The sequence below is a fragment of the Scyliorhinus canicula genome, chromosome 6 (genome assembly GCF_902713615.1).
Source record: "Scyliorhinus canicula chromosome 6, sScyCan1.1, whole genome shotgun sequence".
NCBI classification, from domain to species: Eukaryota; Metazoa; Chordata; class Chondrichthyes; order Carcharhiniformes; family Scyliorhinidae; genus Scyliorhinus; species Scyliorhinus canicula.
In genome coordinates, this window is record NC_052151.1 from 119156954 (window position 1) to 119180712 (window position 23759).

Genomic DNA, 23759 nt, shown 5'->3' on the forward strand with positions numbered 1-23759 from the left:
CAGAAGGCGCGGGGCGGGATGCATTCCCGGCGGACTTCGACAAAACATTTACGCCAGCACTGGCCCCACACTTGTTATCAAGGGGAACCCGGCCACCAATGCTGGCTCAGGCCTCGATGTCACTGCTGCCTAAAAAGGACAAAGAGTCGATGGAGTGCAGGTCATACAAACACATTTCACTCCTAAATGCTGACGCAAAGTTCTGGCGAAGGCTCTGGAAAGGCGGTTGGAGAATTGCGTGCCAGAGGTAGTTGCAGAAGATTAGACGGGCTTTGTCAAGAACAGACTGCTAACAGCAAACATCAGCCGCCTGCTGAACGTGATCATGACCCCACCCGGGGAAAGGACACCAGAGGTGATCATTTCCCTGGATGCAGAGACGGCCTTCAGCAGAGTGGAATGGAGGTACCTCATGGAGGTAATGTAACTGTTTGGGTTTGGATCAGAGTTCACCTCATGGGTGAAACTATTGTACAGCGTTCCCATGGCGAGTATACGGACAAACACCACCAGCTCTGGATACTTCCGGCCTTACAGAGGCACAAGGCAAAGATACCCTTTCTTCCCGCTACTGGTTGCCCTGGCAATTTAGCCACTGGCTATCGCTCTTAAGAGTAGCAAAGGGATGGAGAGGGGAAATGGGCAATGCTTCAGTCAAGGGGTAATGTTTCAGTGTCTGAGGAGTCATGAATGGTGCTGAGCATTGTGCAATCATCAGCAAACATCTCCACTTCTGACCCTATGATGGAAGGAAAGTTATTGATGAAGCAGTTGAAGATGGTTGGGCCTGGGACACTACCCGGAAGAACTCCTGCATTGATGACCTGGAACTGAGATGATTGACCTCCAACCTCCACAACCACTTTCCTTTGTGCTAGGTATGACTTCAACTAGTGGAGAGTTTCCCCCCCTGATTCCCAATGATTAGGGTTTTGCTACAGCTCCTTGATGCCACACTCAAATGTTGCATTGATGTCAAGGACAGTGAGTGGCACTGATGGACAGTACGGGTGCAGCTGGGAGTGGTGCAGTGGTATTGTCACTGGACTAGTGACCCAGAGTACTCTGGGGTCCCGGGTTCAAATCCTGCCACTGCAGATGGTGAAATTTGAATTCAATAAAAGTCTGGAGTTAAAAAGTCTAGTGATGACCATGGGACCATTGCCAATTGTCGTAAAAACCCATCTGGTTCACTAAATCCTTTCGGGAAGGAAATCAGCCATCCTGACCTGGTCTGGCCTACATGTGACTCCAGACCCACAATAATGTGGTTGACTCTGAACTGCCCCTCAAGGGCAATTAGGGATGGGCAATAAATGCTGGCACAGCCTGTGCTTCCCACGACCCATAAAACAAATAAAATAAAAATAAAAATCATTTGAAACAGCAGCTACCAAAAATTTAACATGTTCCCAAGAATGCAATGATCAGGCACTGGTCAATCTCATTTTGTAAGCTATCTAATTTAACCCCAATTTAGATATGAAAAGAATTCAACGTAAAAGACACTCACCTCTTTTGACTCTTTGACTAAATTGACAATGAATGTGTACTATATTCCTGCTGAATGTGCATTGAGGCTACATTTTCACTGCCATTTGTGTCTGCACAAAGCAGTTTTGCTTTGAAAAATGCTAAAAGGTAACAACCAAGTTCTAAGCGGACTGAGATTGCTTTAGCAGTCCACTTCTATCTCATCCCCAATTAACCATATTTGCTGACACGTTTTACACCAAATAGAAAATATGAGGCAAGGCCATCATTAAACCAATTTTTATGGGGTATCTTGCATGATCCGACTGGAAGCTTACATTGATACTGCGTTTTGTTGCCTGCCACTATAAATTAGCCTAATCCTGGTTCCTCCAATGTATTTCCCCCAGAAAATTACCTCAAAGAAAGATTTGTGCACTATACATTGACACATTCAAAAGCATAGTTATGGCTGTTTAAAAGTAAGGAAGGGATTACTTACTGCTCTTTCAATCACCTCTTTATCTTGAAATTTTAAATCTTCATAAAATTTCTCCAGTTCTTGCTCACTTTTCAGCTGCATGGTCTCACGGAAAGCTACCATACCGGCCCTTAACTGATCTTCTGCCTCACTGAGTTCAGTTATCTGTTTCTGGTATTTCCATAACTCAGCACTTACACCATCCTTCAGACTTGGGGCTTCATGGGGTATCTGGACCACAAGGTCATAAACGGTTTGGTCAATCACTCTGTCTTCACACAGTACAAACTGGTAAAGACGATAATGTTTAAAGAAAGTTCCCATTAAATGATTGACTAAATGTTGGAGGTAATTAGGATTAAGTTTATGTTGATACTCTTCACATTTATCTCTCAAATTTCGAAGAGCCTCTTGCATAGTTTTCCCTGAAAATGAAAACAAAATGAAACAATTTATTATTTGATTTCTCAATTGGTTTAGTGACAATTTTGGACATCGATGATAGTTTTAGAGGGAACAGAAACAAAGGGTGGTAAAGAAGATATAGGATGGAAATCAAAGTCAGTAGAGTAGGAAGCAGCTAAGTAAGTTTGAGTCCATTTAACACAGCAGAACAACTGTATTTTGCAGAACATGCATAATGTGGCAATCTAAAACAACCGATGTAGGAAGTGTCTTCAAGGAAACTTGAACGTTCTCAGAGATATGAGTTTGAGAAACAGTTAAAAAAATCTATTCAAAACAGAATGATTCAGGGTTCCTTGAGCTCATGTTGCAGATACTACTCACTCCACATTTAGTGAGAAACAAGGAGAGAGGGAAATGGAGGTGTTTGAACAACCACATTGGAAGAAAGTCTTGGGTAGAAAATGTAGTTTGCAAATTAGCCCAATACTAATATGTTCAATTTACTTTCCCCAGAGTGAGAACCCATAGAGCAGCAGGAGCTCAGAGTGAGAACCCATAGAGCAGCGGGAGCTCAGAGTGAGAACCCATAGAGCAGCAGGAGCTCAGAGTGAGAACCCATAGAGCAGCGGGAGCTCAGAGTGAGAACCCATAAAGCAGCAGGAGCTCAGAGTGAGAACCCATAGAGCAGCAGGAGCTCAGGGTGAGAACCCATTGAGCAGCGGGAGCTCAGAGTGAGAACCCATAGAGCAGCGGGAGCTCAGAGTGAGAACCCATAGAGCAGCGGGAGCTCAGGGTGAGAACCCATAAAGCAGCGGGAGCTCAGAGCGAGAGTCTATAAAGCAGCAGGAGCTCAGAGTGAGAACCCATAAAGCAGGGAAAGAGAGAGAGCCAATAAAAGAGCCGGAATTCAGAGAGAGCCAATGAAGCAAATGGAGTTCAGAAAGAGCCTTATAGAGCAGAGACAGTTCAGAGAGAGCCCATAAAGCAGTGGGAGCTCAGAGTGAGAACCCATAAAGCAGCGGGAGCTCAGAGTGAGAACCCATAAAGCAGCAGGAGCTCAGAGTGAGAACCCATAGAGCAACAGGAGCTCAGAGTGAGAACCCATAGAGCAGCAGGAGCTCAGAGTGAGAACCCATAGATCAGCGGGAGCTCAGAGTGAGAACCCATAGAGCAGCGGGAGCTCAGGGTGAGAACCCATAAAGCAGCGGGAGCTCAGAGTGAGAGTCTATAAAGCAGCAGGAGCTCAGAGTGAGAACCCATAGAGCAGCAGGAGCTCAGAGTGAGAGCCTATAAAGCAGCGGGAGCTCAGAGTGAGAGTCTATAAAGCAGCAGGAGCTCAGAGTGAGAACCCATAGAGCAGCAGGAGCTCAGAGTGAGAACCCATAGAGCAACAGGAGCTCAGAGTGAGAACCTATAAAGCAGCAGGAGCTCAGATTCAGAGCCCATAAAGCAACAGGAGCTCAGAGTGAGAGCCCATAAAGCAGCGGGAGCTCAGAGTGAGAACCCATAAGCAGCAGGAGCTCAGAGTGAGAACCCATAGAGCAGCAGGAGCTCAGAGTGAGAACCCATAAAGCAGCAGGAGCTCAGAGTGAGAACCCATAGAGCAGCAGGAGCTCAGAGTGAGAACCCATAAAGCAGCAGGAGCTCAGAGTGAGAACCCATAAAGCAGCAGGAGAACAGAGTGAGAACCCATAGAGCATCGGGAGCTCAGAGTGAGAACCCATAAAGCAGCAGGAGCTCAGAGTGAGAACCCATAAAGCAGCAGGAGCTCAGAGGGAGAACCCATAAAGCAGCAGGAGATCAGAGTGAGAACCCATAGAGCAGTGGGAGCCCAGAGTGAGAACCCATAGAGCAGCGGGAGCTCAGAGTGAGAACCCATAAAGCAGCAGGAGCTCAGAGTGAGAACCCATAGAGCAGCGGGAGCTCAGAGTGAGAACCCATAGAGCAGCGGGAGCTCAGGGTGAGAACCCATAAAGCAGCGGGAGCTCAGAGCGAGAGTCTATAAAGCAGCAGGAGCTCAGAGTGAGAACCCATAAAGCAGGGAAAGAGAGAGAGCCAATAAAAGAGCCGGAATTCAGAGAGAGCCAATGAAGCAAATGGAGTTCAGAAAGAGCCTTATAGAGCAGAGACAGTTCAGAGAGAGCCCATAAAGCAGTGGGAGCTCAGAGTGAGAACCCATAAAGCAGCGGGAGCTCAGAGTGAGAACCCATAAAGCAGCAGGAGCTCAGTGAGAACCCATAGATCAGCGGGATCTCAGAGTGAGAACCCATAGAGCAGCGGGAGCTCAGGGTGAGAACCCATAAAGCAGCGGGAGCTCAGAGTGAGAGTCTATAAAGCAGCAGGAGCTCAGAGTGAGAACCCATAGAGCAGCAGGAGCTCAGAGTGAGAGCCTATAAAGCAGCGGGAGCTCAGAGTGAGAGTCTATAAAGCAGCAGGAGCTCAGAGTGAGAACCCATAGAGCAGCAGGAGCTCAGAGTGGGAACCCATAGAGCAACAGGAGCTCAGAGTGAGAACCTATAAAGCAGCAGGAGCTCAGAGTGAGAGCCCATAAAGCAGCAGGAGCTCAGAGTGAGAGCCCATAAAGCAGCGGGAGCTCAGAGTGAGAACCCATAAGCAGCAGGAGCTCAGAGTGAGAACCCATAGAGCAGCAGGAGCTCAGAGTGAGAACCCATAAAGCAGCAGGAGCTCAGAGTGAGAACCCATAGAGCAGCAGGAGCTCAGAGTGAGAACCCATAAAGCAGCAGGAGCTCAGAGTGAGAACCCATAAAGCAGCAGGAGAACAGAGTGAGAACCCATAGAGCATCGGGAGCTCAGAGTGAGAACCCATAAAGCAGCAGGAGCTCAGAGTGAGAACCCATAAAGCAGCAGGAGCTCAGAGTGAGAACCCATAAAGCAGCAGGAGCTCAGAGTGAGAACCCATAGAGCAGTGGGAGCCCAGAGTGAGAACCCATAGAGCAGCAGGAGCTCAGAGTGAGAACCCATAAAGCAGCAGGAGCTCAGAGTGAGAACCCATAGAGCAGCAGGAGCTCAGGGTGAGAACCCATAAAGCAGCGGGAGCTCAGAGTGAGAACCCATAAAGCAGCAGGAGCTCAGAGTGAGAACCCATAGAGCAGCAGGAGCTCAGAGTGAGAGTCTATAAAGCAGCGGGAGCTCAGTGAGAGTCTATAATGCAGCAGGAGCTCAGAGTGAGAACCCATAGAGCAGCGGGAGCTCAGAGTGAGAACCCATAGAGCAGCGGGAGCTCAGAGTGAGAACCCATAGAGCAGCGGGAGCTCAGGGTGAGAACCCATAAAGCAGCGGGAGCTCAGAGCGAGAGTCTATAAAGCAGCAGGAGCTCAGAGTGAGAACCCATAAAGCAGGGAAAGAGAGAGAGCCAATAAAAGAGCCGGAATTCAGAGAGAGCCAATGAAGCAAATGGAGTTCAGAAAGAGCCTTATAGAGCAGTGACAATTCAGAGAGAGCCCATAAAGCAGTGGGAGCTCAGAGTGAGAACCCATAAAGCAGCGGGAGCTCAGAGTGAGAACCCATAAAGCAGCAGGAGCTCAGAGTGAGAACCCATAGAGCAGCAGGAGCTCAGAGTGAGAACCCATAGAGCAGCAGGAGCTCAGAGTGAGAGTCTATAAAACAGCGGGAGCTCAGAGTGAGAGTCTATAAAGCAGCAGGAGCTCAGAGTGAGAACCCATAGAGCAGCAGGAGCTCAGAGTGAGAACCCATAGAGCAACAGGAGCTCAGAGTGAGAACCCATAAAGCAGCAGGAGCTCAGAGTGAGAGCCCATAAAGCAGCAGGAGCTCAGAGTGAGAGTCTATAAAGCAGCAGGAGCTCAGAGTGAGAACCCATAAAGCAGCAGGAGCTCAGAGTGAGAACCCATAGAGCAGCAGGAGCTCAGAGTGAGAACCCATAGAGCAGCAGGAGCTCAGAGTGAGAACCCATAAAGCAGCAGGAGAACAGAGTGAGAACCCATAGAGCAGCGGGAGCTCAGAGTGAGAACCCATAAAGCAGCAGGAGCTCAGAGTGAGAACCCATGAAGCAGCAGGAGCTCAGAGTGAGAACCCATAAAGCAGCAGGAGCTCAGGGTGAGAACCCATAGAGCAGTGGGAGCCCAGAGAGAGAACCCATAGAGCAGCAGGAGCTCAGAGTGAGAACCCATAAAGCAGCAGGAGCTCAGAGTGAGAACCCATAAAGCAGCAGGAGCTCAGAGTGAGAACCCATAAAGCAGCAGGAGCTCAGAGTGAGAGTCTATAAAGCAGCAGGAGCTCAGAGTGAGAACCCATAAAGCAACAGGGCATTGGAGAGATGGCCCATAAAGCTGTGGGGTTTTGGAGAGGGAGAACCCACATAGAAGTAGGAATTTGGAGAGCAAACCCACAAAGCAGCGGGTGTTCAAAGGGAGAGGTTATAAAGCAGTCGGAGTTCAGAGTGTGAGTTCAAAAAGCAGTTGGAGTTCAGAGTGAAAGCACATAAGGGAGCTCTAGTTCAGAGTGAGAGGCTCTCAAGCATTGGGAGTTCAGAATGTGAGCCCGTAAAAGCAACGGTAATTTAGAGAGACCATTTATAAAGCAGTGGGAATTTTGAAAGAGATCCCATAAAGCAGTGGGAATTTAGAAAGACAGCCCATAAAGCAGTGGGAATTTAGAAAGAGATCCAACAAAGCAGTCGGAATTTAGAAAGAGAGCCCATAAAGCAGTGGGAATTTAGAAAGAGAGCCCATAAAGCAGTCGGAATTTAGAAAGCGAGCCCATAAAGCAGTGGGAATTTAGAAAGAGAGCCCATAAAGCAGTCGGAATTTAGAACGAGATCCCATAAAGCAGTGGGAATTTAGAAAGAGAGCCCATAAAGCAGTGGGAATTTAGAAAGAGAGCCCATAAAGCAGTGGGAATTTAGAAAGAGAGCCCATAAAGCAGTGGGAATTTAGAAAGCGAGCCCATAAAGCAGTGGGAATTTAGAAAGAGATCCCATAAAGCAGTGGGAATTTAGAAAGAGAGCCCATAAAGCAGTGGGAATTTAGAAAGAGGGCCCATAAAGCAGTCGGAATTTAGAAAGAGAGCCCATAAAGCAGTCGGAATTTAGAAAGAGAGCCCATAAAGCAGTGGGAATTTAGAAAGAGAGCCCATAAAGCAGTGGGAATTTAGAAAGAGAGCCCATAAAGCAGTGGGAATTTAGAAAGAGAGCCCATAAAGCAGTGGGAATTTAGAAAGCGAGCCCATAAAGCAATGGGAATTTAGAAAGAGAGCCCATAAAGCAGTGGGAATTTAGAAAGAGAGCCCATAAAGCAGTGGGAATTTAGAACGGGAGACCACGAAAGCAGTTGGAATTGAGAAGGAGAGCCCATAAAGCAGTGGGAGTTCAGAGCGAGAGCCCATAAATCAGTGGGAAATTTGAGACAGCCCATAATGTAGCAAAAGTTCAACGTGAGATCCCATAAAGCAGAAGGAGGTCAGAGTGAGAGCCCAGTGAACACCAGGAATTTGGAGAAAGATCCCATAAAGCATTGGCAGTTCAGAATAAGAGCCCATGAAGTAGTGGGTGTTCAAAGGGGGAACCCATAAAGCAGCGGCAATTCAGGTGAGAGCCAATGAGCAACAGGCGTTCAGAGAAAGAGTCCTTGAAGCAGTGGGAATTTAGAGATTGACCAACTGAATTCGGAGAAAAATTGGAAACAGGTAAATGATTGGTTGATGAGTATTTTGCTCGCTTATCTTTTAAAACTTGGGATTTGCATAGTAGTTGAAATGTTTTAAAAGTAGTTGTAAGGTTTTATTAGTTTACTAGCAGTAGCATAGCTTATTAGTAGTAATAGGTTGTATTAATTATAAATGAAATAAGAAAAAGTAATTTAATGAATAGCCAATAAGGACGGGAGGACAGGTGATGCATTGTGGTTCCAGTATAGTGGCAGGGTAGCACAGTTCTTTTTTTAAATATAATTTTAGAGTACCCAATTCTTCTTTTTCCAAACAAGGGGCAATTTAACATGGTCAATTCATCGATCCTGGACATCTTTTTGGGTTGCGAGGGTGAGTTACGCAATCACGGGGAGAATGTGCAAACTCCGCACGGACAGTGACCCGGGCAGGGATTGAACCCATGTCCTAGGCGCCGTGAGGCAGCAGTGCTAACCACTGCATCGCTGTGCTGCCCCAGGCACAGTTCTCACCTTTCCTGCCTCACTGCGCCAGGGACCCATGTTCAATTCCTGCCTTGGGTGACTGTGTGGAGTTTGCACTTTCTCTCTGTGTCTGCTTGAATTTTCTTCCGGTGCTCTGATTTCCTCCCCACATTACAAAGATGTACAGTTAGGTGGATTGGTCATGCTAAAATTGCCCCTTGGTGTCCAGAGATGTGCAGGTTAGGTGGGGTCAAGAGGATAGGGCAGGGAAGTGGGCCTAGGTTAGGCTTCTCTTTCAGAGGGTTGGCACAGCATCGAATAGGCTCCTTCTGCACTGTAGAGATTTTGTGGTTTGATGTGGGTTGATGGACGCCAGTGGCTTTGACAAAAACTATTTCTCATTGAAGTGAATAAAGCTTGCAGATCAAAGTATATGAGAGGAGGTTTAAAGCCTTGTTATGTTGTTTTAGCTTTTTATTAAGTTACTGCTGCTGCTTTCTAGACTCCTGTCTGAGGCAGCAGATGTAAGGGACAGGTGAGTGAAAAAGTAATGATTTTTTTCACTGTTTCTGCCAGGACAGCTCTTTAGCTTTGATGGGGGTGGGATCTCTGATGGAGTGTCTCTAATTATGGGGTCTCTGATACAGGGTTCTCCGGTTGGGGTCTCTGGTGGTGTGGTAGATGGGGCTCCCTTTTGGGGGTCTCTGGTTGGGCTTTCTGGTGGGGGGTCTAATGGGAGTTCTGATGGGAGTCTCTGGTCAGGGGTTTGAAGGCGAGGTCTGGTGGGGGCCTCTGGTGGGGGGTCCAATGTGGGGGTCGGATGGCAGGGACTGGTGGTGGGCTGGGCATGATTTGCGTTGTGGGGGGGAGGGAGCCTTCTGATAGACTTTTGGGGTACCGACGTTAAATACTTAGCCCCTTGGCCTGCTGCAAGGTTTATCATGTCAGGGCTACTCTGGTAAATACATGCACTACCACGCTCACATGAATCCCGACCTAGACGTCTGGAGCGTCACTGACTGTGGAGAATCCAGTGTCCAGCCTGTAAATTAGTTCAAATGACCAATTTGCATCCGCCCGCTGGTGTGGGGCCCGAATCTCGATGTAATCGCCAGCAGGGGACCTGAGTATCACTGTCGGCTATACCATTTTTTGCCCGACACAAGATTCTCCGCTGTGTTAGGAACTCCGCTACTTGAGGCGGGTGGCGGAGAACCCCCGCAAAAGGTATGAAAGGATCACTGAGCAGTGTTACAACAAGACGTTTAAGAAGAATCTATCATGGGAGGTTGGGCAATGTAAAGAAATGAAAAAAAAAGCTTGAAGCTGAAAGGAAGACAAAACTACCTGTACCTTTAAACAACATTGGAAACCACTGAGAAGTAACATCATACAATAATTGTTAGCCCTGTACCTTTTACTCTCAGTAAGATCTGTCATGTTTGCTCCTTTAAATTTGACAAAATACCTTCACATTTCTAATAAGACCACAGTAAACATAAATTTGAAGTCGCAGATTGCAGTGCCTCCAGTCACGTATTAAACGTGTTATATTTTAAAATAGAAATATAACGTTTTTATTATTAAACATGAAATATTTTAATCAGAAGCAATTGTCCTATGTTAATCACTGATCAGGGGCAGCTATTTAAACAACAATTTCTCTGAGTTAACAGTATTCTAAAAAAGAAATCAGGACAAGAACTTGCATTTTAGTACTACCTTCAGTTTCGTAAAGTAGTTCCTCTGAGAAACATACAGCCACTGCCACACTGGGCCACGGAAATCCTTTCTCAGCAGCAAATATAATAGTGTTGTACAGATAGTCGAGAATAATGCCTGGTTTTAAATCCTTTTCTTCATCAAAATCTTCCCATTTTAGCAACTTAATTAAATGACAGCGACCATCTTCTTTCTAAAACCAACCAAATTTTGAAATAAACTTATCAAAATATTTTTTAATTGAATTAAGATTACATTTTTAAAAATGGGCTGGGTTTAATGGACCTGCTGGCATGTTTAAAGGCTTGAGGCTTGTAAAATGCAACAAGTGGCCTGCCTGTTGGCTTCCTGCCCATCGCTGACCTCCCATTTTGTGAGGGGGGGGGGGGGGGGGGGAGACATCAGGCTGTCCCCCTGCTCTCGGGCCTAACAGACTCTTAAATGGCCAATTAATGGTCACTTAAGTGCTTCGTCCATCCCTATGCTATTTTACCTGCAGCAGAGGAAAGCCCGTGCCAAGTGGGAACTCAGCAGCTTTTACTGGGTTAGCTGCTGACAGGCAACCCTCCTTCAGGGCTGTTTTGTGTCCATCGGCAGCACCCTCACTAAGGTCATACCACCTTTTAACTCTCCTTCCCTTTGGCCTTTCAAACCTGACCTTCCACCTCCCTCACTGGATCTTGCCAGCCAGGCCCCTCCGACACCTTAGACTTAGATTAATTCCAGCTTCCTTAACCTCCTCTTCTTTGGGGATCGCCTGTAGTCCCAAAAGTGGCCACCGCTCAAACCTGATGCTGCTGGGACTACAGACTGTTGGCAGGCAGATTGGCCAGCAGCTTTCTAAGGCAGAACCTCCTTGCCAGATTGGGGCGGATGTCTTTCTGTGAGACAATTAACTGGATGTAAAATAGCTGCCAGCTGGCTTTCGCGTGGGTGGCCCAAGACCAACTTTTCAGCCTGGGTGGGCAGGAAACACATCGACCTTTAAAATCTAGCTCATGGAGCATTCCTTTTTTTCATATCTATTTTTATTAGAGTTTTATCATTTTATAGATAACACAACAAACTTTCAAAACAAACTGGTACAGTACAGAACAATTATTTCTGCAAACTTAAGAACAGAGAAAGATATGGGGCGGGATTCTGCATCGGCTGCCACCGAAATCGGGAAACACGATGTGGCAGTCACCACTGATTGTATAATAGTTGTTATTAGAGGTAATACGGTAAGGCTACAGGTGCGGGGGTAGATCCCTGCCTGCTGGTGGAGTATAAATGTGCGTGCTCACCGAGCTGCTCCCATTCTGGTAGCAGCTGCAGGAGGCCATAGATCCGGCAATCCCTCTCCAGTTTTCTCCCACTTCCGGAGTTTATGGCTTCTTTCTCCTGGGGACAGGCGGGGGGTGGAAGGAAAACAGAAAACGACAGCGTTCGACAGTCCAACGCATGCAGTCTAAGGCGTGGGTAGCTGGTGGCCTCAGTAGCCAGGGCACCTGACCATGGCAGCTGATATGGATGCCAGCATGTGGTACAGGTTAGGGGTTCGGACGCCCTTGGGGTGGGATGGGGGTGGTAACAGGTGGGTCGGGTTACTGCTAAGGAGTCAATGTTGCCTATTCACCCTGGTCATCCTGAGGAGATCGTGCAGGTTTTTATGACACTGCAGGCCAGTCCAAATGGTGTTTCCCACGGCGCTGACCGCCTCTGCCACCTGCGCCCAGGGTACCGCCTCTCCTCCACCGCATCCAGCTCAGCGTCTATGAAATGGGCTGTCGCTCTCCTTGCTGCTATCTTGTTGGCTGGGAATGTGTATGTGGAGTGAAGTGTGTATATGTGTCTGCAGCTTGTGAGCATCCTGAGTGTCAATCATGAATCTGGTGAATACAGCACCTTTTTTCATTAGAATTGATTGTGCTCCACTTGGCGCCGGTGCTAGCCCCTTAACAGTAGCCGAATCGGTACAGGTGTGGCGGCAGTTTTGCTGTCGTGGAAGTCCTCAAATCCTGCCCTGGTGTCGACACAGGAACAGAGAATCCTGCCCAGGATAATTTCAGAACTATGGCCCTTAACAACAAGTGCCTCTAAATATACAAGAGATCATCAGAGTGAGGGGGGAAGAGGATAAAGCCATGTAAGCACGGTAGAATAACGTAACAAGCTGCACATAATCAAGCTTGCAACATGGCTCATGAAAACATTGCAGGAGCAGGTCAGACAGAGCAGAGCCTATAAATTTGATGGTAGGGGTCGCACACTTTATGGAATCTGACTGAGAATAGAGTTTTAAATTAGCTACCACCATTGCACAGACTACCAGAAGAAATATAGCAAAGGATTTTCACACCCCATTTGGACATGCACCAAAACACACTACCCCATCTCAAGTTTCACCAAAGGCACCATAAGGTTCTTGGGCTGGATTCTCCGCACCCCGACACCAAAATCGTGTTTGACAATGGGGGGGAGAATCTAGTTACCCACACAAAATCGGGACCGCCCCCCGAAAAGCGGTGTACTCAGGGGGTAGGCCGCGCTGATTATCCACTGCCTCAGGCCATTGCCTGAGGCCTGCCCCTATTCTCCATCCTCGACCGGCCAAATTCCCAATGGTGTGGACCCCTCTGTGGACTCAACCTAGGGCCGCCACAGTCGGGGGAGGACTGATCGAAGGGCAGGTGAGAACCTCATTCGGGATTGAGGGCTATGTGGGTGGGCGGCCCGGGTCAGGCGAACACTGGTCGGGGGCACTGTTTTGGGGGTCTACGTCCACGGGCTGAGTCCGCCATGGAGCACTGCGAGGCCGCTGGAGCCAGAAGCCCCATGACAGCTGCCTGCCAGCCTCCTGCAAGGCTGTGAATTATAGAACATAGAATATACAGTGCAGAAGGAGGCCATTTGGCCCATTAAGCCCTCACCTCCACCCTATCCCCGTAACCCAATAATCCCTCCTAACTTTTTGGACACTAAGGGCAATTTATCATGGCCAATCCACCTAACCTGCACGTCTTTGGACTGAAGGAGGAAACCGGAGCACCCGGAGGAAACCCACGTGCACACAGGGAGAACGTGCAGTCTCCGCACAGACAGTGACCCAGCAGGGAATCGAACCTGGGACACTGGCGCTGTGAAGCCACTGTGCTACCGTGCTGCCCATCTGTGGCCATTGGATGCCAGTTTTTCTGGCGTAAGACCAGTTTTCATGACGGCGTGGGGACATAGTCCCAAAAACGGAGAATCCAGCCCCTTATTCTTGAAAAAAAATCGCAATAGAGGGGAGAATGAGAAAAAAAAAAGAATGATAAGAAAGATAGTGGAGGTGGCAAGTATAGAAATGGAAATTCGGCAGTGGATTAGCTCTGGTTGGAATAATTGGAAGAACGCAGTGGAATGTTATGCAATAGAAAGTATCTCTGAAACTGAAAGGGAGAAACTAATAGGAGGACAGTTGTGAGAACAGCCTTGTCATATATTGCAGAAACGTTGGCAAGATCAAGGAGAGGAACAATGACTGAATACTAATGAAGTGCGAGTGGTGACATGGATGTAGAAAGTGATGAGAAAGGACAAGATTGGGAATTGGCCCATGGGGGGTCAATGAAGATTGTGAGAACAGTGAGGAAAACAGCCAGAGATTGAAAGTAATATGGAAGAATCCAAAAGGGTAGACAGAGAATGAACTGCAGTAAAGCTTTTGCCTTTTACATTTATATTTTGCTTTTGTATTTTAATTATATAAGATGGCTAAAGTAATGTACTCTCGTCATTACTTTCAATACCACAATATTAGTCTGTAAGCAAAACATTAAAAAAAAACCCCGAGGAGGGTATCAGCTGAACAGTTTACCCAGGAGGTGGACTAGGATTGTTCTAACATCTCCTGGGTCCCGGGGAAGCAGGGGAATTGCCGACCTGGCGAGCAGAAGATCTGGGCCGAGGTTTAAATAAATTAAGGTGCAAAGTGCAGCTGGTCCGCTCTGCCAGAGAGATTATTTCAACCATCTCGTTGCGAGCTCAGCTCGCTGAGTTTCACATTATGGGTAATGAGAGGCTCTGTGTGTGTGATTCTGCCGCACTCCAGTGCCGGGCTCCCCCCACAGCCCGAACCAGGGCCGCTGTTACCTGGAGCTGCAGCACCTGGCGACAATCCTCCGCCTCCAGCCAGCTCATGGTTACTAAGCGGCGCTGTCAACAGCCACATCCGGGCCTGTGACCAAGGCAGCTCTCGCGAGCAATCCTAACACGATTCATTCAGCTCAGCGTCTACAAGTCAGGATGGCCGAGCGGTCTAAGGCGCTGCGTTCAGGTCGCAGTCTCCTCTGGAGGCGTGGGTTCGAATCCCACTTCTGACAAACATTTTCTACCGATTTTGAGTACATAAAACAAATACATGTTAATCTTAGTAATCGTTATAACCATCTGAAGGACATTTGCCACATTTCACTCCTTTGGAGTATTTTTACTACGATGCTGGAGTTTTAGGATAAGTGTTTCTTGTGTTCATTTCAGGTTATCTTGGATTTCGAAAACGGACAACCTGGAAATAAAGGGCGGGATCTTCCCAAAAGGGAACAAGGGCCCCTAGTGAGTGTGTTTAGCGCATGTTTTCCAGCACTCGCAATGCCGAGAAAGACATGGCTTTTCATTGCGACTTGCGACTCGCGTTGAACAAGGGGCTTCAGAGGGGAACATGTAGCCAAGGCCGCACATAGCACTGTTTTTTACAATGGGGAGCTCCGCTCGCTGGAACTCCCCATTGTAGCGAGAGATCAGGATACCATTTTAAAATGGCGTCCCAATCTCCCAAGGCCCCCAAAAGAATCCCCAACATTCTCCCGCAGCCCAAACGCACTATGGGAGGGTCCCTGAAACCCCAACCCCCCAACACCCACAATGAGTAACCCCACCCGATCACGCATACACAAAAATGCCAGCTTTGGAGTGCCAAGCTGACAACCAGCAGTGCCAGGCACCACCCTGCCCAAGGGACATGAAGCAGGGGGCCTCCAATCCCATTTGTGGGGACCAGTAGCAAATGGCACTTGCACAAGGTCTCTGACGCAAAGCCTCAGGTACCTTGGGAATCTGCACATTAGAGTAAGGCTGTCTCGCTCTAATATGCAGATTTACCAAAAAGTGATCCTGCCCATTGAATCCCGCGAGACGTGGCGAGCTGGATAGATTCCGGGAGCGGGGTCCCCCAGGTTTCAATGGTCACGCTGTACAGCAGTGAGCTGCTTTTCCAGCGCAGCGTGCCAGTAGGATCGCGCCCAAAGCATTTTGTGCCACCCCTTTCCATCAGCAGTTCCCGCAATTAATGAATTAATAAAAGCATGAACTAAATACCTGTAACGGAAAGCGGATGGATTTATTGCACAGTCAATATGAAAAAGGTGTTTACTAAAGATTAGGTTTGGTGGATTGGCCATGCTAAATTGCCCCTTAGTTTTCAAAGGTTAGGTGGAGTTATGGGGACAGGATAGGGGATTGGGCCTGGGTAGGGTGCTCAGAGGGTCAGTGCAGACACAATGGGATGAATGGCCTCCTTCTGCATCGTAGGGATTATATGATTCTAAAGATCTGAATAATATATATTCCCAATCCACATAATACTGTAGTTTCATACAAATGTACTTTTGGATATTTGTTTTTCTTGCGTTTGTGAGATTATTGGGATTAAATGGTTTAAACAATTTATTTTACTTTGAATGTGGAAATGCAGAGATCAAAATGCACAGTAAATGTACATGCAAGTCTAATGTTTTCTTCCTATTTCATTAATAGTACTGCATATGTAGTTATTGAACAATAAAACCCATGAACAATTACTAGCCTAATAAAGCGGCTCTCCTTGCAAGTCTGCAAAGACACCATCGGTAAATGCTTTGAAAACTTTACATTGAGAAGAATAAAATTGATCAGAAGTTGTTGAGAGGTTCAGGCGACATCACAACAGCAATGAGAAAATTTAAATCATTTCTAGTCAATAGGTAATCATCTTATTTGACCAGCAATCGGGCAGAGAGCTGGGACCAGTTGAGGTGCTGAAAATCAGTCAGTGAAGCAGTTGAGTTGAGATGGGTGAAGTTGGGAGGCACAGTGTCAGGTAATTGGGATTCATGTGGAAGGGTCCAGTATTTTCTGCAGTGATGAGATATCATCAGCAGCAGCAGTAACATGGTGAGTGGGAGCAGCGCTATGCTGAGAGAATTTTTACGTGGAAAAAATACATATATTGCATGACAGAGGGCCTGTGAAATTGTTATAACATGAGAATGGCCCTCAGATGCAAACAGGTTGAGAGCATTTGGTCTACAGGCTTTGTTTACAGAGCTGCATTGAGATGCTGTTAATCTATGGGTTAATTATGCAGCGTACAGATGTCTCAAGTAATAATCTCCTTTATGCACAAGTTAATCTTCTCCACAAGGACCTGGCCAAAGAAGGAACAGTTGCCAATTTATAAGAGAAGAATTTATTGATTTAGGAGATTTTTTTCATTGGATTATAAGAAAGCTTTTATTATTTTTTAGAAATGTTGCAAAATCCTGCACAGCTGCAACTACCAAATGAGTTACAGCATGCACTTATTTATCTAATGTTAAACAGGAGCTTAGCTGAGCTCTAATTCGGCGGTCACACACTGAAAAGGACAATGGATAAAAAATGGTTTGGGGAATAACTGAATCCTAATGAGAGGTAAGTGAGACCTAAAGTTACAGAAATATCTATAAAATATTAGAATAATGTAACATTTCCAAATGTAGCCTATTTTTTCTCTTTTTTTTAATCAAAGCTAAGACTAAATGCACAGCTTTTACTTCACATTTTATTTTACTGACTGTCGAGTTAATTTGCCTTCACATACTGAAACTGCACACATAGGCATTAACAAAAAGTAACATTTTGTCGTAATTTCTGTAAATTCACATTGCAGATGACTGCAGTTTTTCAACTACTGTATTAATTGCTCTAGAGCTTTTGAAGCTTGTGCTAAGAGTTTCGATCGTTTACAGTTCAATGACCGGCATTATAAGACTGATTAGATCCTTATGATTGTCAGCCATGTTGAAGGATACAGTTGGGTTGGCCTTCATTTGTGCACCGCACATCAGGCTGAAGATGTTCACTGCAGATTGAAACACTTCAATTCATTTTTATTGTAAAATTGCAAGACTGAAGAATCATGAATATTTGTTGAATTGTACTCTACAATTTGAGCAGTTTTTACATGTCTTCAGATCACATGTAAAACATTCCTGTCATTTCTTACTGTTATTTGATGCATGGGATTGCTGCGTAAAAAAGCCATTTCTTGTGAATTAAAACATATCTGGGCGGGATGCTCCGGTCCCCCAGCCAATCGTTCCTCGGCGGCACGCCATTCGCTGGCGGTGGGATTCTCTACTCCCGCCGCTTATCAATAGGATTTCCCATTGAAATCACCCCACGCTGGCGGGAAATCCGTGGGCGTGGGTAAACTGCCGGTGGGAAAGGACACCCACTGTCTACATTGCACAATGGATGAATCTATTTTTCCCAGTAGATGTGTTTTAAAGCAGTTCCCAAATATTTTTCAAGCAGCTTATATTGATACGAGTTTGCATTGTATTCATAAAGCCAATGTAGGTAAAAAAAACAAATCGCAGTTTACTTAATTTTCTGTTTTATGCTGTTGGTATTCAGAGGACATTTTGAAAAGTAAACTTTCCATTCTAGCTACAAAATTGAACTTATTAAAATGATAATGTAACCCAGAAAGCAATGACAATTGCATTAAAGGCTGTTAACGTGATCGGGCATGTTTATCAGGTAACTAATATAACTGTTAAAAGCCATCTTCACCATGTTAACTTTCCAAGCTAATTGTTTAATATATCAACCTCTACAGGTCTTGGGCTGGATTTTCTGATGTGGCAGTTATCTTGCTGAGGTAGAGATGGAGCAGGCGCTGTGCTCAGCAATTCTAGTATAGGCTGACTGCAGCAGGTGGCAGAGTGTTGGCCGTACTTACCTGCTGCTTAATTGCCCACCTCAGTGGTGCAGTCCTGTGGGTAGAGGAATTGACTGCAACTCAAGACATTGGAGCAGAATTAGGCCATTCGGCCCATCGAGTCTGCTCCTCCATTCAATCATGGCTGATATTTTTCTCATCCCCATTCACCCGCCTTCTCCCCATAACCCCTGATCTCCTTATTAATCAAGAACCTATCTATCTCAGTCTTAAATACACTCAGTGACTTGGCCTCCACAGTCTCCTGTGGCAATGAGTTCCACAGATTCATCACCCTCTGGCTGAAGAAATTCCTCCTCATCTCGGTTTTAAATGATTCTCCCTTCAGTCTGACGCTGTGCCCTCGGGTTCTAGTTTCCCCTACTCGTGGAAATATCCTCTCCGCGTTCTCTATATCTAGCATGATACAGCATTGCCAGCAATACCACCCAGCAAAAATACATTGAGATTTTGTCCTCTCAGCATGGCAGCCCTCTAAACTGAAACCCATTCTCTTTTCCCTTTGCGATGTTTGGTATGAAAATCACAGGGCATTCTTGGTGCCGAGCATTTCTAAGGCGTTTTAATGAAGAGAAATCTGTTACATGATATTGCCTGGTTTTAACCTCTAATTTCAATGCACCGACCTCCATTCTGGACAGATATATCCAACATCCAGTGGGGGGGAACCTTTGAGGTGGTGGTTGAAGTGATTGAACAGTTACCCGGATCATTGGGCATAAATTCTATCTTTGTGTGAGTAATTTGTGTGGCAAAGAAAGCCACAAAAGAATCCTTAAAACCTGTTATGGTGGCATAGGGGTTACCACTGCTGCCTCACAGTGCCAGGGACTTGGTTCAATTCCGGTCTTGGGTGACTTTCTGTGGAGTTTGCACCTTCCCCACGTGTCTGAATGGGTTTCCTCAGTGCTCTGGTTTTCTCCCACAGTCCAAAGATGTATTGGATTGTATTTGTTTATTGTCACATGTACCGAGGTGCAGTGAAAAGCATTGTTCTGCATACAGTCCAGACAGATCATTCCATACGTTAAAAAGAACATAGGGCATACATAAATACACAATGTAAATACATAGACTCATGCATCGGGTGAAGCATACAGAGTATAGTACTACTCAGTAGAGAAGATGAGTAAAGAGATCAGATCAGTCCATAAGAGGGTCGTTTAGGAGTCTAGTAACAGTGAGGGAGAAGCTGTTTTTCAATCTATTAGTGCTTGTTCTCAGACTTTTGTATTTCATGCCTGATGGAAGAAGTTGGAAGAGTGAATAACACAGGTGGGAGGGGTCTTTGATTATGCTGCCTACTTTCCCAAGGCAGCGGGAGGTGTAGACAGAGTCAAAGGATGGGAGGCGGGTTCGCGTGATGGATTGGGCTCAGTTCACGACTCTCTGTAGTTTCTTACAGCTTTGGACCAAGCAGTTGCCATATCAGGTTATGATGCAGCCAGATAGGATGTTTTCTATGGTGCATCTGTAAACGTTAGTAAGAGTCAATGTGGACATGCTGGATTTCCTTAGTTTCCTGAGAAAGTATAGGTGCTGTTGTGCTTTCTTGGTGGCAGTGTCAATGTGGTAGGACCAGGGCAGATTGTTGGTGATGTGCACACCTAGGAATTTGAAGCTGTCAACTATCTCCACCTCGGCATCATTGATGAAGACAGGGGTGTGTACGATACATTGCTTCCTGAAGTCAATGACCAGCTCTTTAGTTTTACTGACATTGAGGGAGAGATTGTTGTCGCTGCACCACTCCACTAGGTTATCGATCTCCCTTCTGTATTCTGACTGATCATTGCTCGAGACCCGGCCCACTTCAGTCTTGTCAACAGTGAACATATAGATGGAATTGGAGTCAAATTTTGCAACACAGTCATGTGTGTAGAAGGACTATAGTAGTGGGCTAAGTACGCAGCCTTGCGGGGCCCCGGTATTGAGGACTATCATATAGGAGGTGTTGTTGTTTATCCCTACGGATTGTGGTATATGGGTCAGGAAGCCGAGGATCCAGTTGCAGACGGAGGAGCCAAGTCCTAGGTTTTGGACTTTGATATGAACTTGGCTGGGATTATGGTGTTGAAGACGGAGCCGTGTAGGAGTCTGATGTAGGAGTCCTTGTTGTTGAGATGCTCCAGAGACGAGTGTAGGGCCAGGGAGATGACGTCTGCTGTGGACCGGTTGTGGGCTATGTGAATTGCAGTGGATCAACGCATTCTGGGAATATGAAGTTGATGTTTCTCATGACCAACCTCTCGAAGCACTTCATAATGATTGATGTCAAGGCTACCGGACGGTAATCGTTGAGGCACATTGCCTGGTTCTTCTTTGGCACCGGTATGATGGTAGTCTTCTTGAAGCAGGTGGGAACCTTGGAATGGAGTAGGGAGAGGTTGATGATGTCCGCGAACAAACCCACGCAGGATCTGTGTGCACGATCATGGACTCTGTCCGGACCCGTTGCTTTCCAAGGATTCACTTTCAAGAAGGCCGGTCTGACTTCAGAAGCTGTGATGGTGGGTATGGGTGTGTCCAAGGCTGCTGGCACAGATGACAACAGTTTGATGGTTTCCTGCTCGAACCAAGCATAGAATGCATTGAGCTCATCGTGTGTAGGTTAGATGGGGTTACAGGGATAGGTTGGGGGAGTGGGCCTCGGTAGGGTACTATTTCAGAGGGTCGGTGCAGACGCAATGAGCCGAATCCTACAGTTCTAAAATCACAAAAGGGATGTTTTGATTTAAAGGCAGTGTTATCATTGAAATGGTTTGCTACAACATGTGCAGACTGATAGGTGAAGCAATAATACACCAAAGCAGGCATTGTCAACTCAGGGGCGCGGCCCACGAATGGGTGTCGGGAGGTTTGCGGAACCGTCCATCACAGCGCTCCCAATCGCGCAAATCCACAAGCAACAGCCGCAGCAGCTGGCTTTTAATAATGCCGGCTGCGAGCGGCCTTCAAAATGGCCAGGAACAGATTTTAAAAATTCGGCCTCACTGCGCATGCGCACTGATGATCAGGCACACAAACGCAGTGCGGCCACATTTTGTTTTATATGGTCGCAGCCTTTTTTTTCCAAGTTCAGGGGGCAAAGGGACCAAAGGGCCAAAGGGACCCAAAACCATTTCCTCCATTTTTGTCAGCAACAAACAAGGTAAGAGAAAATGGTGAGTCGCGCAGGTCGGCTGGCGTGGGCTTCAAAGGTTGGCTGGCGTGGGTCGCGAAGGGCGGCCGGCGTGGGCCGTGAAGGTCGGCCGGGTTGGGTCCTGAAGGTTGGCCGATTGGTAAAAACGGGTCCCCGGAAAAATTTTTGAAAAACACTGCCCCAAAGTATCTGTGGCACTCAGCATAAAGCAGTCATGAACAAAAAAGCCTCTTTACATCATCCTTCTGCTGAGATATTTTCAACCAGTGCACTATTGTGCAAGAAATCACTTTGATGTTGTTTGTATTTTAATTTTTTTTTCTCCTCCCCCCCCCCCCCTCAGACACTCCCTCAAAAAGAAACCCCACTCCATCATAAATACTGTTTGCAAGTGGGATATAGTTTACAAGGTGCTGGTCATACTCTGATGCCTTTGCAAGATGGCCCTTCCTTACGTGTGACACTGCCTGCAGACCGTTACACTGCATTGGAGGAAAGTTGATCCTGGATACTCACACAGTTCCTTTTTCAGTGTGGTCCAAAGACAGGGACCAATGTGGAAACCCTGGCTGATTTCCACCCCCCACCCCTCCATGACATCAGGATAATTGTCACAGTAATATATATATTTTTTTCCTTTATAAATTTAGAGTACCCAATTCATTTTTTTTCCAATTAAGGGGCAATTTAGCGTGGCCAATCCACCTACCCTGCACATCTTTTGGGTTGTGGGGGCAAAACCCACATAAATACGGGGAGAATGTGCAAACTGCACACGGACAGTGACCCAGAGCAGGGATCGAACTTGGGACCTCGGCGCCGTGAGACAGCAGGGCTAACCCACTGCGCCACCGTGCTGCCCTTTGTCACAGTAATATGAAGTATATGTCCTTTCTGATCTGTGTATCTAGCTGTAGGCTGGGCAATACATTTCCACCTGTGATACCGAGGAGGTTTCTAACTGCACTGTGAAATCCAGCTTATTTGTGAAGTTGATGTTGAAGCAACCGGTGTGGGGAGCTGCACTCTAACAAAGCACTTACTATTTCTTCTTTGTTACTTCTTGTTTCTCATAATGAGTCACCAATTTTGAAATATATTCATTACAATATTATTCACCAACATCTCTCATCTCGATGAGCATAAACAGAAGCACCAATTGTCATTGAAAATGATATTCCCCGACCGTCGGGAATCTTGAAGTTTCAATTTAAAACTCACCCTGAAATTCATGTTACAGGCAAGTTCTTACAATCATGACTCTGGAAACCTCAGCAAGAGTAGTAACTTTGAGGAAATTACAGTTCTACTCACATCACAGTGGAGTGGGAGAGTGCAGAACACTGCATACATATTTAAATACATACAAGGGACTGGGTTACAGCAGACTAAATAAAACTGGTAAACGTCCAGCCATAGCAGGCACATTTTCTAAATCAGCAAAAATATAAAAGTGGCTTACCCTAATGCCAGCTTTTTTTGTTGGTGGGATGTGAAGGACCTATAGGTTACTGTTCCCTGAAGGTAACTATTAAAATTCTAAACAACATTCACCACCCAGACTAGCAGATGAACCAAACTACTCAGGGATATATTGGTTGTAAAATAATTATCACAAAGAACAAAGAAACGTTCAGCACAGGAACAGGCCCTTTGACCCTCCAAGCCTGTGCCAACCATGCTGCCCGTCTAAACTAAAATCTTCTACACTTCCGGGGTCCATATCCCTCTATCCCATCCTATTCATGTATTTGTCAAGATGCCCCTTAAACGTCACTATCATACCTGCTTCCACCATCTCCTCTAGCAGCGAGTTCCAGGCACTCACTACCCTCTTTGTAAAAAAACTTGCCTCGTACATATCTCCTCTAAATCTTGTCCCTCGCACCTTATACCTATGCCCCCTAGTAATTGACCCCTCTACCCTGGGAAAAAAGTCTCTGACTATACACCCTGTCTATGTCCCTCATAATTTTGTAGACCTCTATCAGGTCGCCCTTCAACCTCTGTCGTCCAGTGAGAACAAACCGAGTTTATTCAACCTCTCCACGCGGCATGAACCTTCAACTGTCTTAATGTAAACCTTATCTGCTAGAGAACCACTCTTACCTATTGAATGGACTCTAAAGTAACCCATCAACTTCAGGAGTTGGGAAAGGTAGGGGAAAAACTGACTTTACACTGATTTCATCAAATAGCTACACCGCAATATGCCAGCACTGTTTAGATACACTGGCTGTATCAGTGGGTATCATCAGTCCTTCTTAGGCTAAAACACACCTGAAGTTTTTTTTCACATTTAATTGAACAATTATATCACATAACTAATAAATGTCATCAGCAATATCAGCCCATTCAGAACAGATGGGCAAAAATATAAAATTGGAAGTACAGTTTGCCTGTCAGGGTCACCTT

The 23759-nt window shown here is 46.3% G+C and overlaps 2 protein-coding genes and 1 non-coding gene across 6 annotated transcripts in view; 2 read left to right on the top strand and 1 right to left on the bottom strand.

Annotated features, from left to right (window-relative positions):
• The window catches only part of LOC119967450 (uncharacterized protein C8orf74-like), a 28887-nt gene extending 14420 nt beyond the window's left edge, over positions 1–14467 (bottom strand). For 2 of the 4 annotated variants that reach the window (XR_005460986.1, XM_038800003.1), the window contains exons 1-3: positions 14311–14467; positions 10192–10384; positions 1976–2379 (exon numbers count right to left, since the gene is read on the bottom strand). Coding sequence is in view for 3 of the 4 variants with exons in the window: in XM_038800003.1 (XP_038655931.1) it covers positions 1976–2379; positions 10192–10384; positions 14311–14358 (645 nt within the window). In the remaining variant the exon portion in view is untranslated. The remainder of the gene's footprint in view (positions 1–1975; positions 2380–10191; positions 10385–14310) is intronic. The other 2 variants (XM_038800001.1, XM_038800004.1) reach the window with 2 other exon arrangements.
• On the top strand, positions 14458–14540 carry trnal-cag. Its single transcript has one exon. It is a non-coding gene; the product is annotated as a tRNA-Leu (tRNA).
• A 2069-nt stretch (positions 14541–16609) lies between these two features.
• The window catches only part of LOC119967451 (retinitis pigmentosa 1-like 1 protein), a 42576-nt gene continuing 35426 nt past the window's right edge, over positions 16610–23759 (top strand). Inside the window, exon 1 of the mRNA XM_038800005.1 lies at positions 16610–16887. The gene's annotated coding sequence lies outside the window, so the exon portion shown is untranslated. The remainder of the gene's footprint in view (positions 16888–23759) is intronic.